This window comes from Gorilla gorilla, chromosome X (assembly GCF_029281585.2).
Source record: "Gorilla gorilla gorilla isolate KB3781 chromosome X, NHGRI_mGorGor1-v2.1_pri, whole genome shotgun sequence".
Taxonomy (NCBI): domain Eukaryota; kingdom Metazoa; phylum Chordata; class Mammalia; order Primates; family Hominidae; genus Gorilla; species Gorilla gorilla.
Genome location: NC_073247.2, coordinates 141375337 through 141389690, shown reverse-complemented (window position 1 = coordinate 141389690; position 14354 = coordinate 141375337). Strand labels below are relative to the sequence as shown.

Genomic DNA, 14354 nt, shown 5'->3' with positions numbered 1-14354 from the left:
AATAACTTGCCCAAGGTTACACAGCTAACAAATGGGGTTGAGGGGCAGGATTTGAATTCAGTTATGTGAAACTCCAAAAGCTGAGTTCTTTTTAATGCCTCACACTGTTCACTTTAACCCACAAGAGACGTGGATGAGTCAACTGAACAGCAGTGGCTGGTGGTGACATAGGACAATAAGCAGAACTGAATAGCATGTGCATAACTCTGATGAGGGGGGCAAGTCACACTTTGAGCTCACATAGGTCAGCTATCTCACTTCTGTCCCCAACAATGCACTGAGTCCTACCCTTGCCCCCAGGATTGTCCCTCACCTTGACTGGAAACTGAGTCTTGCTGCTGACCATAGGTCGTGAGCCCCAAATGCAGCAATGCTTCCAGAAATTTTACAGCTACTTGCTGCCTCAGGGCAGAAGAGTGTGGACAGTTTCATGTACCTCCTTCCCATCTCCAGAGAAATACCTTGAAACAGTGGTCCCCACATTTTTGGCATCGGGGATTGGTTTCATGAAAGACAACTTTTCCATGGACTAGGGTTAGGAGGGATGGTTTCAGGATGACTCAAGTGCATTATATTTATTGTGCACTTTATTTCTATTTTTTTTGTAATATATAATGAAATAATGCTACAACTCACCACAATGTAGAATCAGTGGGAGCCCTGAGTTTGTTTTCCTACAACTAGATGGTCCCATCTGGGGGTGATGAGAGACAGTGACAGATCATCAGGCATTAGATTCTCATAAAGAACATGCAACCTAGATCCCTCACACATGCAGTTTACAATAGGGTTCATGCTCCTATGACAATGTAACGCCATTGCTGATCTGACAGAAGATGGAGCTCAGGTGGTAATGGGAGCAATGGAGAGCAGCTGTAAATACAGATGACGCTTCGCTGGCCCATCTGCTGCTCACCTCCTGCTGTGAGGCCTGGTTCCTAATAGAACAGGGAGCCATAGTGGTCCATGGCCCAGGGATTGGAGACTTGTGCCTTAAAACATTTATCCTGCTGATATTCATTCAACAGTATCATCCTGAACAAAAGACAGCACAGAGTTGGGCTGACAGTTGCTTACCTGACAGGCAGTTATGAAGTATCAATTATGTGCCAGGCATTGTGCTAGGTGCTATCACAGCAGTGACCTTAAAGTCTGGCAAATAGATACAGATATTCAAAAACTGGTCATTTCAATCTGATATTAAGATATCTGGGAGCCTACAAGGGGTTCAGAGTGGGCAATCAGAGCTGCGTTCCTTGCCTCATGGGCCTTGACCCCTGAATGGATATGGTGGTGATGGGTCCTCTCTGCAGAATTACAGCAGGCCCGTAGAGCACAGTGTGCAGATGCAAAAGTGTTCCTGATGCACTGTGAGAGGATCTACCAATGAAAGGTACAGCCATAGCTGTTATGGAGAGGGCAAAGTCACTGTGGGCAAGGGTGTCCTGAGAAAGAAAGATGAAATCTTGGATCTGGGACTACGAAAACAGATGCGGCCAGGCATGGTGACTCACACTTGTAATCCCAGCACTTTGGGAGGCCGAGATGGGAGGATTGCTTGAGACCAGGAGTTTAAGACCAGCCTGAGAAACATAGTAAGACTCAGTCTCTACAAAAAATAAAAATAAATTTAAAAATTAGCCTGGTATGGTGGTGCATGTCTGTAGTCCCAGCTACTTGGGAGGCTGATGTGGGAGGATCACTTGAGCCTAGAAGTTTGAGCCTGCATTGGGCTGTGATCGCACTACTGCACTTCAGCCTAGGGTAACAGAGCAAGACCCTGCCTCTAAAAAAAAAAATGGATGTAATTTGGTTAAATGAAGAGAAGGATTCAATTAAAAAATGATTCTCCCAAGTGTCAGATCTTTAAATCTTACTCTAAACGCATGCCTTCAGCTTGGCTTGAATTTCTATTGGTTTGCTTTTATGTTTTTTCCCCTCACCTTGTACATTTTGAAGGCTAGGTAGGGTGGGAAAATGGATTATAGAAAAAAGAAGAATGAATGAATGCTCTAACCAATAGAACTTTCTGCAGTGATTGAAGATTCTATTCTGTGCTGTCCAATACAGTAGCCACTAGCCACATATGGGCAATTGAAGCGTGGCCAGTGGAACTGAGGAACTGAATTTTAAACTTCATTGGAAATGTGATTAGTGGCTATTGTATTAGAAAGCGCTATGTGTTCCAACCACTTAGCAATATGCCATACACACCCTAGTAAAGGTGCAATTAAATATGAAGGCTTCTATTAACCTAGTTATGGGGGACACTTATTTGGGTGTGCATGGGCTTGCCCAATCAAGGATTGGAGCACCAAGGTTCCTAAAAACAACCCTGCAAGAGCTTATTCTTAATTTGCACGGTACCTTCAGGCACATTATCTCACTTAATCCTATAACAACTTTGAAGTGGGTAGAGCAGAGATTATCACCTCCATGAACCCCAGTAAGTTTAGGTGATGATGGCAAGGCCCTACAGCAAATGAGGGTGGAGACTAGAAGCCAGGTGTTTCTCCTCCTGGTTAGAAAATGCTTTCCATCCAGGCGTGGTGGCTAACGCCTGTAATCCCAACACTTTGGGAGGCCGAGGCGGGTGGATCATCTGAGGTCAGGAGTTCGAGACCAGCCTGACCAACATGGTAAAACCCCGTCTCTACTAAAAATACAAAATTAGTCGGGCATGGTAGTGCATGCCTGTAATCCCAGCTACTCAGGAGGCTGAGGCAGGAGAATTGCTTGAACCCGGGAGGCAGAGGTTGCAGTGAGCTGAGATAGTGGTATTGCACTCCAGCTTGAGCGACAGAGCAAAACTCGGTCTCAAAAAAAAAAAAAAAAAAGAAGAAGAAAGAAAGAAAGAAAAAAAGAAAAAGAAAGGAAAAGACAAAGAAAGCAAACTCTTTCCAGGGGAACAGCGAAGGGAGAATGGTCTCATGCTACCCATGCCTGCTACTCATATCCTGGGTCTCAAGGATGAAGAGGGGTGCCATGCTTCACATGCTTTTTTTTTAACTTGAGTGTGGTTAATGGGCCATAGGCTATTAATGAGAACCTTATCTTATTCCCTTCCTGCTACCTGAATTTAGGCAGTAAAGATGTTTTTGAAAATTTCATTCATATATTCAAAATTATGTATTGAGTACCAGTCATGTTGCAGGCACTGTTCTAGGTCTGGGGACACAGCTGTGAACAAAGCAAAGATCCCTCCCTTGTGGAGGTAACCCTTCTGGTGGAGAGAGACTGATAATAAATACATTGTGTATATATAGGATTTTTGCAACATTTCAAAGATATTTTAAATATGCCGTGGTCTCTCATGTCTTTTATGGCACACACGCACCCTGTCCAATGTATCTTTTGTGTAAGTCTGGACTTAACACTTCAAGCAAACTGCCTGGCTTGCTGAAAGGTGGAGACACCTTTTGATTCAGTCTTTTAATATGTGTTGAGTGCCACCTATGTGCAGAGCAAGATATTGGGGACTTTGGAGAGATCCAGAAGAGTGAGAAGACAGTATCCTACCTTAGGGGGTTCCCAGTCCAATGAGGGAAGCAGCCCCACGCCTTGGGAGCTCCCAAGCTATAGAAGCAGCTAACAATCTAGTCTGGAAAGGCAAACAACTTCAGGACCCGCTTCTAAACCGGAATCCCAAGTACACGCAAAATGAATCCAGCCTTGACTGTGTGGAGTTGGGTAAACCACCTGCCTCTTACGTTGATGGGGAACTAGAATGAGGACAGCTCCAGGGAACAAGAAAGGGGAGACTGTAGGAGCTGTCCCATGTCCCAACAGTGGGGAGGAGCTGAGGGGCGGCCCCTGCTGGATTAGTGTTATCCTGAGAAGGCTTCTGGATGCGATGGGATTTGAGGTGCTGCTGCAAAGAATGAATTAATTGCTCACGGAAGGGTGGGGTGGGGGCATTCCAGGTAGAGGGTGCCTCCTGGGGGATGCAGGGAACATGAGGGGCCTGGGCAATTAATCAAGCCTTGGGCACAAGCCTAGGCAGTCACCCCCAATTCAAAGCCAGTTGAAAATGCAGAGGAGAGAGGAGGGCCAGTGTTTGGGTGTCTTGACCAAACACTTGAAGCTGGCCAGCGGCAAGGGCAAGGACTAGGGTCAGAGTCAGAGGTAGAGGGCGTGAGTGAAGGCAACCCAGACTGAGTCCTTCCCTAAGCGCCCAGGTTTCCTGACAGCTGTTAAGGAAGCAAGGCGAGAAAGGGTTAAGTGTGCCCCTCCACCGCCCCAAATGCTTCCTGCGTTTGAAATCCTTCAGGTCTCTGCAAACCCTCTGGCCTCCGGCCAGGCGGGCATTGTCCGGGGAGCGGTTGTGGGTTGTCAGAGAGGCCGCGCAGCCTTTGTTGTGGGGCCACCTCGGGGTTCCCTCTCGCGCTCACGCTCGGGCTGGGGCTGCAGAGTGCGTGCCTGGAGGGGGGCGGTGCGGGAGGCTAGCTCCCTCTCCCTCTTCCTGCCCCCCTTCTAGCCCTCCCGATGACCACATGACCAAGTGGGCTCGCGGCCAAGCCACAAGCTACAAAATGCAGCCCCTGGAGTGAGCGGGGAGCATTCTCGCTGGCAGCCGGGGTCACGGGCAGTTGCAGCCGCGGCCGAGCAGCCAGCCGCTAAGAAAGAGCTCGCCGCTGCCGCTCCCGGAGCCGCCGAGGCCAGCTTCGCGGCGCTGCCCCGCGGCGGGAGAGGAGGCTGCAGAAGAGCGGAGGCGGCCAGCGGGAGCGGCGGGGCTCAGCGCGCACACTCAGCGGCCCGGGAGCCTCCCGAGCTCCGCGCCCGCACGCGCCAGCCGCGGCTCGCGCCTTTCTTGGCCTCCGGGCGCCCGACCTCTCCTCCCCCGCGCCGGCTCGCCGGGGCCGCGGCGGCCCAAGGAGCAGCATGAATCTGCGGCTCTGCGTGCAGGCGCTCCTGCTGCTCTGGCTCTCCTTGACCGCGGTGTGTGGAGGTGAGTGCGCGCCCTCCCGCTCGCCCGGGCTGCAGCCGGCGTGCTCCTTTCCCTCCGCCCTATTCGCACTCTCCCCGCCTCCCGGAGAGCCCGGCGCGAGCCGTGCAGTAGCAGCCACGCGCCGGCCAGCGCCAGGCAGCAGATTGACAGGGCGCCCCGAGCCATGGGGCGGCTGGCCACAAGGACTGCTTCTTTTGCGGGGCTCAACTCGGCCTTTGGCATCACCTGCCCGTCACCTTGTCCCTCCTAACCGTCGCTCGCAGTCCCAGGAGCTCAGGACCACAGGTGTGCGCCGCGTGTCCCACGCCCTGCACCCCGCGTGGTAGAGGTGGAGGCGGGGGACATGCCCGCTCCCTCGTGGATCGATGGAAGGAACTGACCAGAGTCGAGTGGGCTGGGCTCCCATGTTGAACGTCTTCTGAGGTCCCTGAAGGCTGGGAGCCTCCCGCCAGTCCAGGGGCGCGGGAAACCGGGGATGGTGTGCCAACATGCAGACGTGACACTTGTTGCATAGGCAGGAGTGCGCGGAGGGGGTGGCGGCATGGAGCCCAGCTGTTGCTCCTTTCGGCCTGCATGTGTGAGCAGAGGCAGCCTCCCCCAGGCAGGGCCGGGCCCAGCCGGGCTGGGCTGGTCTTCTCCTCCCTAACCCCAAGGTCCTGGCTGGTCTCCTCCCCTGCACAGGATGCCCTCCCCATAGCCTCCATCCCACCCCCAGAGACTTGGTTCTCTTACATCCTGGCTCCAGCCTTCCTTTCTGTCCCAGGCACGGGCATGCTTCACCTTAGTCTCCCTGCCGCTAGGCACCAAAGGAGGAAGCACAGCACCTGACCCGACCCCTCCCTGCAGCTCAGGAAAGGGGAGTCCTTTTGCCCTCACCTGCCAATACTTGGCACTAGTGCCCATGTCCGCCCCTAGCCTGGTCCCCACCCACGCCCCAGCAGCCCCATCCCAGGCTGCCTGTCCTCTGTGTGTCAATGTCTCCTGGGGCTGCCAGCTCCCACCTCCAGCTGCCACAGTCCTATGATCTGGCTGTCATTGCTGCCTGCCTGGCACCACACAAGGGGAAGGCCAAGACCAGGTGGACTAACGCCAGGACCATGGCTGGAGTCACAGGGAGGTGGGAGCAGAAATAAGGAGAAGGCAGGGCAGTGAGTTTCCTGGGGCAAGGGCACAGGGCCCTAAGTGGTTCCAAACCCTCCAGAACACGAGGATGGCATGCAGCCCAGGAGCCTCCGAGGGGCCCAGCCAGCTCTGCCTGCCTCTCATCGCAGGCCACCTCCTTTCTCTGCTCTTGCTTTTTGGCCCTGCTGTGGCTCTGGGAACACTGCCTGGCTTCTCAGAAAGGTGCAGTGGTTGGGGCTGGCACCTCCTGCCTCCAGGTAGCTGGCCGGTGATTTCTCTATTCAAGACCTGAACACGAAGTGAGCCACCACCACAGTAAGAAGTGGGCAGGCTTTTTCCACAGAAACTCCTGTCAGGCAGGTAACAGAGGGAGCAAAAGATACGAATGTAAGATACGAATGATACACCATACCAGCCTATCCTCAGGGAGCCTACCATCTGTTGTCATTGGCAAGGCACAACACTTGTACAATACCACCACAGGCAAATAGTCCAGGGTGGTGCCTTCAGGGAAGAAGAAGACTGGGTGCAGAGAGTGTTCCAGAGGAAGGTAGGGCTCCTGGATCTCCCCCCAGAGGCTGTGGGGAGACCCCTGGCCAATAGACAACCACTCAGACCCTCCTGGGTGCCAGCCATTGGGACAGTACTAGCAAAGGGGAGAGAGCTGGTTTCAAGGGAAGGGAAGTCAGCCAGGATGCCCGAACACCGTGTGGCTGGTCCAGAGCCTGCCACTTCGTGCTTTAATTCCCCCGTCTTCATTAGGTCATCTGTCCACTGTGATTTGGATAAATTTGTTGCCCTCACATTTTGCTCAAGCCTCGTGCTGGAAACTTTCAGGGCTCTCACTGACTTCTCTACTCCCTGACTTCTCCTGGAGCCAAGGAAGGGCGTGTCCCTGGAGGTGGCCACCAGCCAAGGGTCCAGGTACACATGTCCTGCTCCCGCTGGCTTCTGTCCTGGGTTAGAAGCAGGAATCCCAGAACCACTTTGTCCTTGGCCTGGACTGGCATGCTGTCCCCAGCCAGAGTCCCCAGTCAAAGTTCCAGCCTGAAAACCACACTTCCTCCTCTCCACAGTCTATCCTGACTTGAAATGTCCACCCCTGACCCCTCTCCACGCTGCCTCTCATCACCCCGCTACCACCACGTACACTCCTCCACTGCCTCCTGACCTGGGATACACTTTGCTCTTGTGAGTCTGAGAACTCCTGGGCCAGGGCCAAGTGTCCCTCGGTCTCTGAGCACCCCTCTTTTTCCCCTTCTCCTCCCCCTCCGCAAGCCCAGCTCAAAGCCTGCAGTCACAGTGGGAGTGTGAGGAGAGCCTACTGTACCCCTCCTGCTCAGGGAGGGGCATCTCTACTCCATCCCCAGTCCTCAGAACTAAGCACCTGTGTAACCTGAGCCAGGCCTCTCCTCGCAAAGAACTAAGGCAAGGGAAGCAGAGGGCCACCAGACAGAGCATAATGTATCCCAGGGCAGCAAAGCTGGCACTGGAGACAGCACAGGGCCCTGGAGAAGGCAACTGGGATGGGGGGCTGGGCAGACAAAGAGACACATGCAGGACCACAGAGCAGTGGAGGGGCATTGCCAGCAGGGTCCCCACCGGAGCATACGTTTGGGCTTTTAAAGTCATCACAAGACAGGCCAGACTGAGAGAGGAAAAACAGGTGCGTCATTCCTGATGAGACTGGCATGTTCCTGAAAAGTCGTGAGTACGTCTTTGTGCGTTGGCAGGGTTGGAGTTCAGATAGCATGAAAGTCAAATCCTGTCCTCCCCCTGACTGTGGTTCTCAGCGTGGAGATGTTGTAGCTTCATGGCTGATGGCACTTCAGCAGGCAATGGCTCCAATCTCTCTAGGCTCGAGATTGTTTGGAGGATTGCTCCAGCCTCCTTTTTCATAGCAAATGAGCTGGAAGAAAATATTTAAGTGCATTAGGGCTGGCCTCCATTTCTAAAGGGGAATTCTTTTGTACAGTCAAGACTTCTGCAGTGATGAGAATCAACAGCCTCTAATTTGTTCCTTTGGACAGCATAAAGCCAGGGTTTCAGGTGTCAGCTTATCTGATGGTGAGCCAGACTCAGAATCAAAAGTAGGAAACAGGTGGGTGATGGGCTCAGAGTGCGGGAGGAGCCGGCAGATCTCGGTGATGCTGAGGACAGAGTCCCCAACCCAATGGGAGGGATGCAAGAAGCCTAGGGCTGCTCTCCAGGGCCTGGCTGGGGGCTCAGTCAGCTCAGAGTGGTTCTTCTCTGCAGACCTAGAGTCTAGACATCTTCCTGGCCAGAGTCAGAGCCACCAACCCTGCTCCCCATCCTGACATATGGCCTCTAGCCCTCCCTTTCTGACTGCCACAGACCCTCACAATCTTGGGTGCTGAGCACATGGAGATGATGCCCTCCCCCTCCTGGCACCGTGCTTCTCTTCTCCATGTCTGCCACCACCCTGAGCTACAATGGCCTGCACCACTGCCCCATCCCTTCTGCACCCCCAGCAGTCGAAGGTGCAGAGGTGAGAGCCAAGTGTTGACTTGGTTCACTTCACAAGGCCCCTAGGTCCTTCCCCTGCTCCTTATCAGCATCATTGAGATCCGCCCTCAGTGATCAGGGTGAGCCTTGTGGGGACCCCAGAACTCAAGGCAGAGGCTGAAGCAGCTGCAGTGGGGAGCTTAGTGAAGGTCTTTCCTTCCTTTCCCTCTCCAGCCCCAACCCCCTCACAGATGGCGCCAAGAGGGTAGCTCTATGACAGTCAGACAGAAGCAGCCCCCTTGTTCCATCCATACTTACTGCTCCAAAGTGCCAAGATAATTCTTTTAATTCTCATAGGTTATGAATTTAAGGGATAAGTTGGCACGGAAGTGTGGCTAGTTAACCAAATGACCCAAGCCAACAGCGGGGTCCTCATGGGCCTGGAGATTTTTCTTGGGGAAAGAGGGAAGGAGGGTGCAGGCTTGGAGAATATGTGTTTATGTGTGTGTGTGTGGAGGGGGTGGGTATGTCTGGGTGTAAGTGGGGAGAACTGCAGGCTCAGAAGCCTGGGGGAAGAGGGCCCTAAGGCCAAAGCCGCCCACTTTTGGCCCGAGGAGGCTAAACACTTGGAAATTGTGTGCAAGCAGAGGAGGACTCACAAAAACCAAGGAGCCAAGGAAGGAACAGAGCGTGGGGATGTTGGAGGCAGAGGCAGAGGGGAAGGGGGAGCTGCCAGGGGTATGATTGGAGTGTGAGCAGCCAATGGGAGGCTCTATGGAAACTGTGAGCAAGTGGTGGGAATTCCTGGGTAGATGGCAATGGGGCTCGAGGCACAGGGATCTAGATGCAGGCAAATCAGATGGTGTGCGGGGGGAGAGAGACTGTTATTCATTATCTCTGGCCTCAGATGCTGTATCTGCGCAGGCCTGTACTGGACATTGCACAAGTACCCTGCCTGGCTGCCTCTTCCCCAGCACCATCTCATCTCCGCACACTGCCTGCCACCACCAGCCAGGCTTGTCTTGGGGGTGGCAGCTCGGCTTCCCTGCATGGACTGCAGGCTTCATGAGAGTCGGCCTGCATGCCTTTTCCCTCACTGCACCCAAGGATACCCTGCACCACTTGGGTTCCATTGTCAGGGCTGAGTCTGGTGTCAGGAGGCTTCTACTCTAAGCCTCCTGACGGATGTGGACAGATGTAAAGAGGAGCCCCAGAGTGCAGAATAGAAGCCAGCTGGGATTGAAATGGAAGGAATTTACATGAGACACAGGATGCAGGGTGTGATCTGGGAATTTCAGGAGGTAGGGCATTGGTGGGGAGGTACCAACTGCAACAGCCCACCCCCCTCCTGGTGCACAGACATGCTGCTGAAGGTGACCATTCTCTCATTTATTCATTCTCAAATATTCATGCAATATTTATTGGTCTCTAAATCTGGTCTCAGGTCTCTAAATCTGGTCACAGCATGAGGCAGGCTGAGTCAGAGACCTCTCCCCCTTAACCCGCCTGGCCCAGCCCCATCCACTGGGAGGACTTGGTGCCCTGGAGATGCCTAACCACCGATGAGACACCCAGGGGCGAGATATGAGCTCCCTAGTACTCACAAGTGGGTCATCCTGCATATCAAAGGATGTAGGAGTACAATGACGTGATGTTCGGGATTTGCTTTAAAATACTGCAGTCAAGAAAAATAGAAAAGGGATAACTAAAGCATATGTGACTCCATCTGGATAACTGTTGAATCTGGGTGATGGGTCCATGGCGGTGGGAGGGTCATTGTAATGTCATATGTCTGAAATGTTTGAAGTGTACCAGTTGCAGGGGTGCCATGGTGATTACTGCCTTCTGCCCCCCAGCCAAGTACAGGCATGACACCCCAAAGTGCACACCCCCCAAGGACGTTCCAAAGAAAGAACCCACTTGTGCCTGTCAGAAACATGATATGACTGTCAAAAGGACAGAAAGTCAGCTACATCAATGGCAAGATGTGAGTAGTAGGTTCCGTTTGTCCCAGGACAGTGCAGAAATGGCAAATTTTCCCTCAATATGAAAAAGAGAAACAAAGAAAATCTATGAGAAGTGCCACCACATGGACAGACCACCCCTCCCGCGGGCCTGTGGTCTGCAGCCCCTGCCCGTTTCCAACAACCTTCCTCACTAACAGGCTTTCTCCTTCCTGCAGGGTCCCTGATGCCGCTTCCCGATGGGAATGGGCTGGAAGAGGGCAATGTCCGCCACCTAGTGCAGCCCAGAGGGTCGAGGAATGGGCCAGGGCCCTGGCAGGGAGGTCGGAGGAAATTCCGCCGCCAGCGGCCCCGCCTCTCCCATAAGGGACCCATGCCTTTCTGAAGCAGGTACTTGAGCCTCTGTTCAGTGGACAGTGCTAAAGCGGAGGGAGAAGGACAGCCTGGGAGCCAGGTGACCCTGCTGCTCATCACTGGCCAGACACATCCATCAGGCAGTCCTGGCGCCACACTCACGGGGGCTTAGAGCTGGCAAGAGAGCTTATGGGGCAGCTGTCTAGCCCCTTTATTTTACAGACGATGTCCTCGTCTGAGGCCCAGAGAGGGGCTTGATACTTGGGGCCAGTCTCCCTTCCACCCTGCTGCCTGGGGTTGGGGAGGCTGGCCTGCTTAGAGATTTCTAGACATCCTGGTGGACCTTAATGGCTGGGGAGGGGTGCCCAGGGCAAACCTACAGATGTCCAGTGTAGATTGTCGCCAGAGTTGGGGAAGGAGGCAGAGAGCTCTAGGGGCTCTCAGGCAGAGAACAAGAGGACAGTTGTGGCTGTGGTTGCCCGGAGCTGTGAGAAGGAGGGAAGAACCAAGGTGGCAGCAGAGAGAGGAGAGCTGAAGCCTGCCCCTCCCCTGGTCTGCTGGCTGTCCCACTGCAATGGGGACAGGCAGGCACCAACTCAGGGGCCTTGGGCTTGAGGTTTGGGCTGAGTGGAGTTGGGGGGAAAGAGAAGGCGGTCTCGTCTCCTTTCCTGGGGAGTTCCCTTGGCCTAGGATATGTCCATGACTTCTCTCTTGTCATTTTTGTCTCCTTAGGACTGAAGGGGCCCCCAAGTGCCCACCCCCTGCGGTTCTGTCTCCTCCATAGATTGGTCTGCTTCTCTGGAGGCCTCACGTCCATTCAGCTCTCACCTCGCACCTGCTGTAGCCACCAGTGGGCCCAGCTCTTCTCACCTGCCTGCTTCCCCCAGTGGCGTGCTCCTGGCTGTAGTTTGGATGATTCCCGTTCTCTCACAAGAATCCGTCCAGTCCATCTTCCTGGCCCCTCCCTGGACTGACTTTGGAGACCTAACCCCAGAAAGCCTCCCTTCTTCTCCAGGTCCCCTCCGCCCTAGTCCCTGCCTGTCTCATCTAACGCCCCAAACCTTCACTTGGGCCTTCCTTCCTCATTTCTGCCCTGGCCGCGGGGTGGAAATGCTCCCTTCTGTGGGCTCCAGCAGATCCCTTGTTTTCCTGTCAGTTGGACCCCTCACCCGGCCTCCAGGGAAGAATGCAGAGAAAAGCAAGGAGAGACTCTAGTTAAGAGGTGCTGTCTGTGGGGATCCAGACAGGGCACACTGGGGGCATGGAAGTGTGGCGGGGGGAGCTCTGGTGAAGTGGGTGGAGCATCGGCGTTTGCTCAGATAAGGGAGAGGTAGAGAGGGGCCCGTGAAGTCCTTTGTCACTTCTCTTGCCTTAGTGTGCCTCCCAATTCTCCCTTCTTCCTGCCCCCACACCCCGTCCCCAGCTAGCCCAAGCTCCAGGTCAGGATGGGAGGGTGCTGGGCCTGACATGGCTCTATACCCTCCCAGGAGTAAAAGCCAAGCAAGAGGTTGTTTTTGCCAAGAATCACAGAATATTAGAGCTGACAGGACCCTTGAAGATCACTTAGCCTTCTTAGGCAAACGCCTGCAAAACAGAAGCCTGGAGAGGGGAGTGACCTGCTCAGAGTCATTGCAGAGCCGGGATGGGGACCAGGTCTCCCATCTCCTACTTTATGACGACCTCTTCCCTCTTGATGATGTCCTTTCAAAGCAAATGAAGTGCCTTTTCCCGAGGCTGGGGCTGGGGGTGGCTGGGAGTCCGAGGTAGCCTTCAATCACTGGACTCCATGGCCTTCCCTTCGTGTTGACCGGACCTTCCTTCCAGGGCTTTTCCTTCGGGGGAGGCGGAGAGGGGAGAAGAAGGAAGGGAAGAGCAGAAGGAAGGAGGGAAGAAAAGAAAGCAAAGGAAGAGAAGGAAGGAAAGAAAGATGGGAGGAAGTGCAGCAGGAATAGCACCCTCTCCCCGGGAAGCCCCAGCTTCCGTGAGGGGCCATCACCAGCCATTCCTTGGAGGGGGCTTTCTCCCCTTTTGCTTGAGCAGGCTTCCCAGGAGGGAGAAAGAGAAGACAAGAGCCTGATGCCCAACTTTGTGTGTGTGGGGACGGGGGAGTCAGGGCCCCCCAAGTCCCACAATAGCCCCAATGTTTGCCTATCCGCCTCCCCCAAGCCCCTTTACCTATGCTGCTGCTAACGCTGCTGCTGCTGCTGCTTAAAGGCTCATGCTTGGAGTGGGGACTGGTCGGTGCCCAGAAAGTCTCTTCTGCCAATGACGCCCCCATCAGGGATTGGGCCTTCTTTCCCCCTTCCTTTCTGTGTCTCCTGCCTCATCGGCCTGCCATGACCTGCAGCCAAGCCCAGCCCCGTGGGGAAGGGGAGAAAGTGGGGGATGGCTAAGAAAGCTGGGAGATAGGGAACAGAAGAGGGTAGTGGGTGGGCTGGGGGGGCTGCCTTATTTAAAGTGGTTGTTTATGATTCTTATACTAATTTATACAAAGATATTAAGGCCCTGTTCATTAAGAAATTGTTCCCTTCCCCTGTGTTCAATGTGTTTGTAAAGATTGTTCTGTGTAAATATGTCTTTATAATAAACAGTTAAAAGCTGACAGTTCGCCCTTACTCTTGGAGGTCATGTTCAGGAGGGGCATTCCTTTCCCCTGGGGGTCATGGTTGTCCCCATGCCCACATATTGCACGTGCAGGGAGGTAAGTGCCTGCATCCCAAATCGGTTCTAGGTCAACTGGCCTCAAACTGATTTGCCATGAGCTCACAGAATGAATCCCTATGCTTAATGACCAGGTCACATAAAATCCAGCCCACTTACAGGTTTTCTGGCATCTGTTTGGGTGTCCTAATTTTTTTGGCAGTGTCATTTGAAGAATTTTTTAAAAGCAGTTTATTTAAGAACATACTGATTAAATGCAGGATCGCTACTAAAAATTGTTTTGTATCCTTGGTGGGTGTCTTCTGCTATTTTATCTACTTTTGAACACTTTCAGGACTTTTTAGCCAGTTTGCCTTTCTTGAAAAATGTTATGTTTTCAGCAATAAATACATTTGATAATGACTTTGTTTGTATCATTTTATGTTTCACAAAGTAGAGTTGCTTGATGAATGAGATAGCCTGAAAAATAAAATGCAAAGAGTTCAATATAATTCTGCCCCATCTGTCTCACTTCACATTTGTTGTCAAAATGCCAATATCTTGCAGAACAGAAGGGAACATTGGGTACATGCTAATTTGGTTAATAAACCCATTAGGTGCACACAGGCATACACAGTACAGAGCAAAACTCAGTGAGAAGCAGAGAGGAGGGATCAAAATGGGTTCATCTGATAAATCTCGTGGGAAATCCTATAGATTTGACAAGTATTTAGTGCTAGAAATACACAATTTTAAAGAAAGGGTCTTCAAACGAACTCCCTAAAAAGTCATAAAAATGCTCAATAGGAGAGAAAAATAGAAAAAGTCACCCACAAGCATACAAAACAATCTCATTATTG

At 52.9% G+C, this 14354-nt stretch overlaps 1 protein-coding gene across 1 annotated transcript; it reads left to right on the top strand.

Annotated features, from left to right (window-relative positions):
• Window positions 1-4533: 4533 nt before the first annotated feature.
• APLN (apelin) lies at window positions 4534-14006 on the top strand. The gene is made up of 3 exons (XM_019018831.3): window positions 4534-4948; window positions 10719-10890; window positions 11587-14006. The coding sequence occupies exons 1-2, from the start codon at window positions 4882-4884 to the stop codon at window positions 10883-10885; spliced, it is 234 nt and encodes a 77-aa protein (XP_018874376.1). The 5' UTR covers window positions 4534-4881; the 3' UTR covers window positions 10886-10890; window positions 11587-14006.
• Window positions 14007-14354: the final 348 nt, after the last annotated feature.

Coding starts and splice junctions, on each gene's coding strand:
- APLN (XM_019018831.3), top strand. CDS start 4,882: ATGAATCTGCGGCTCTGCGTGCAGGCGCTCCTGCTGCTCTGGCTCTCC. Junction 4,949..10,718: donor CTTGACCGCGGTGTGTGGAG/GTGAGTGCGCGC, acceptor TCCTTCCTGCAG/GGTCCCTGATGCCGCTTCCC.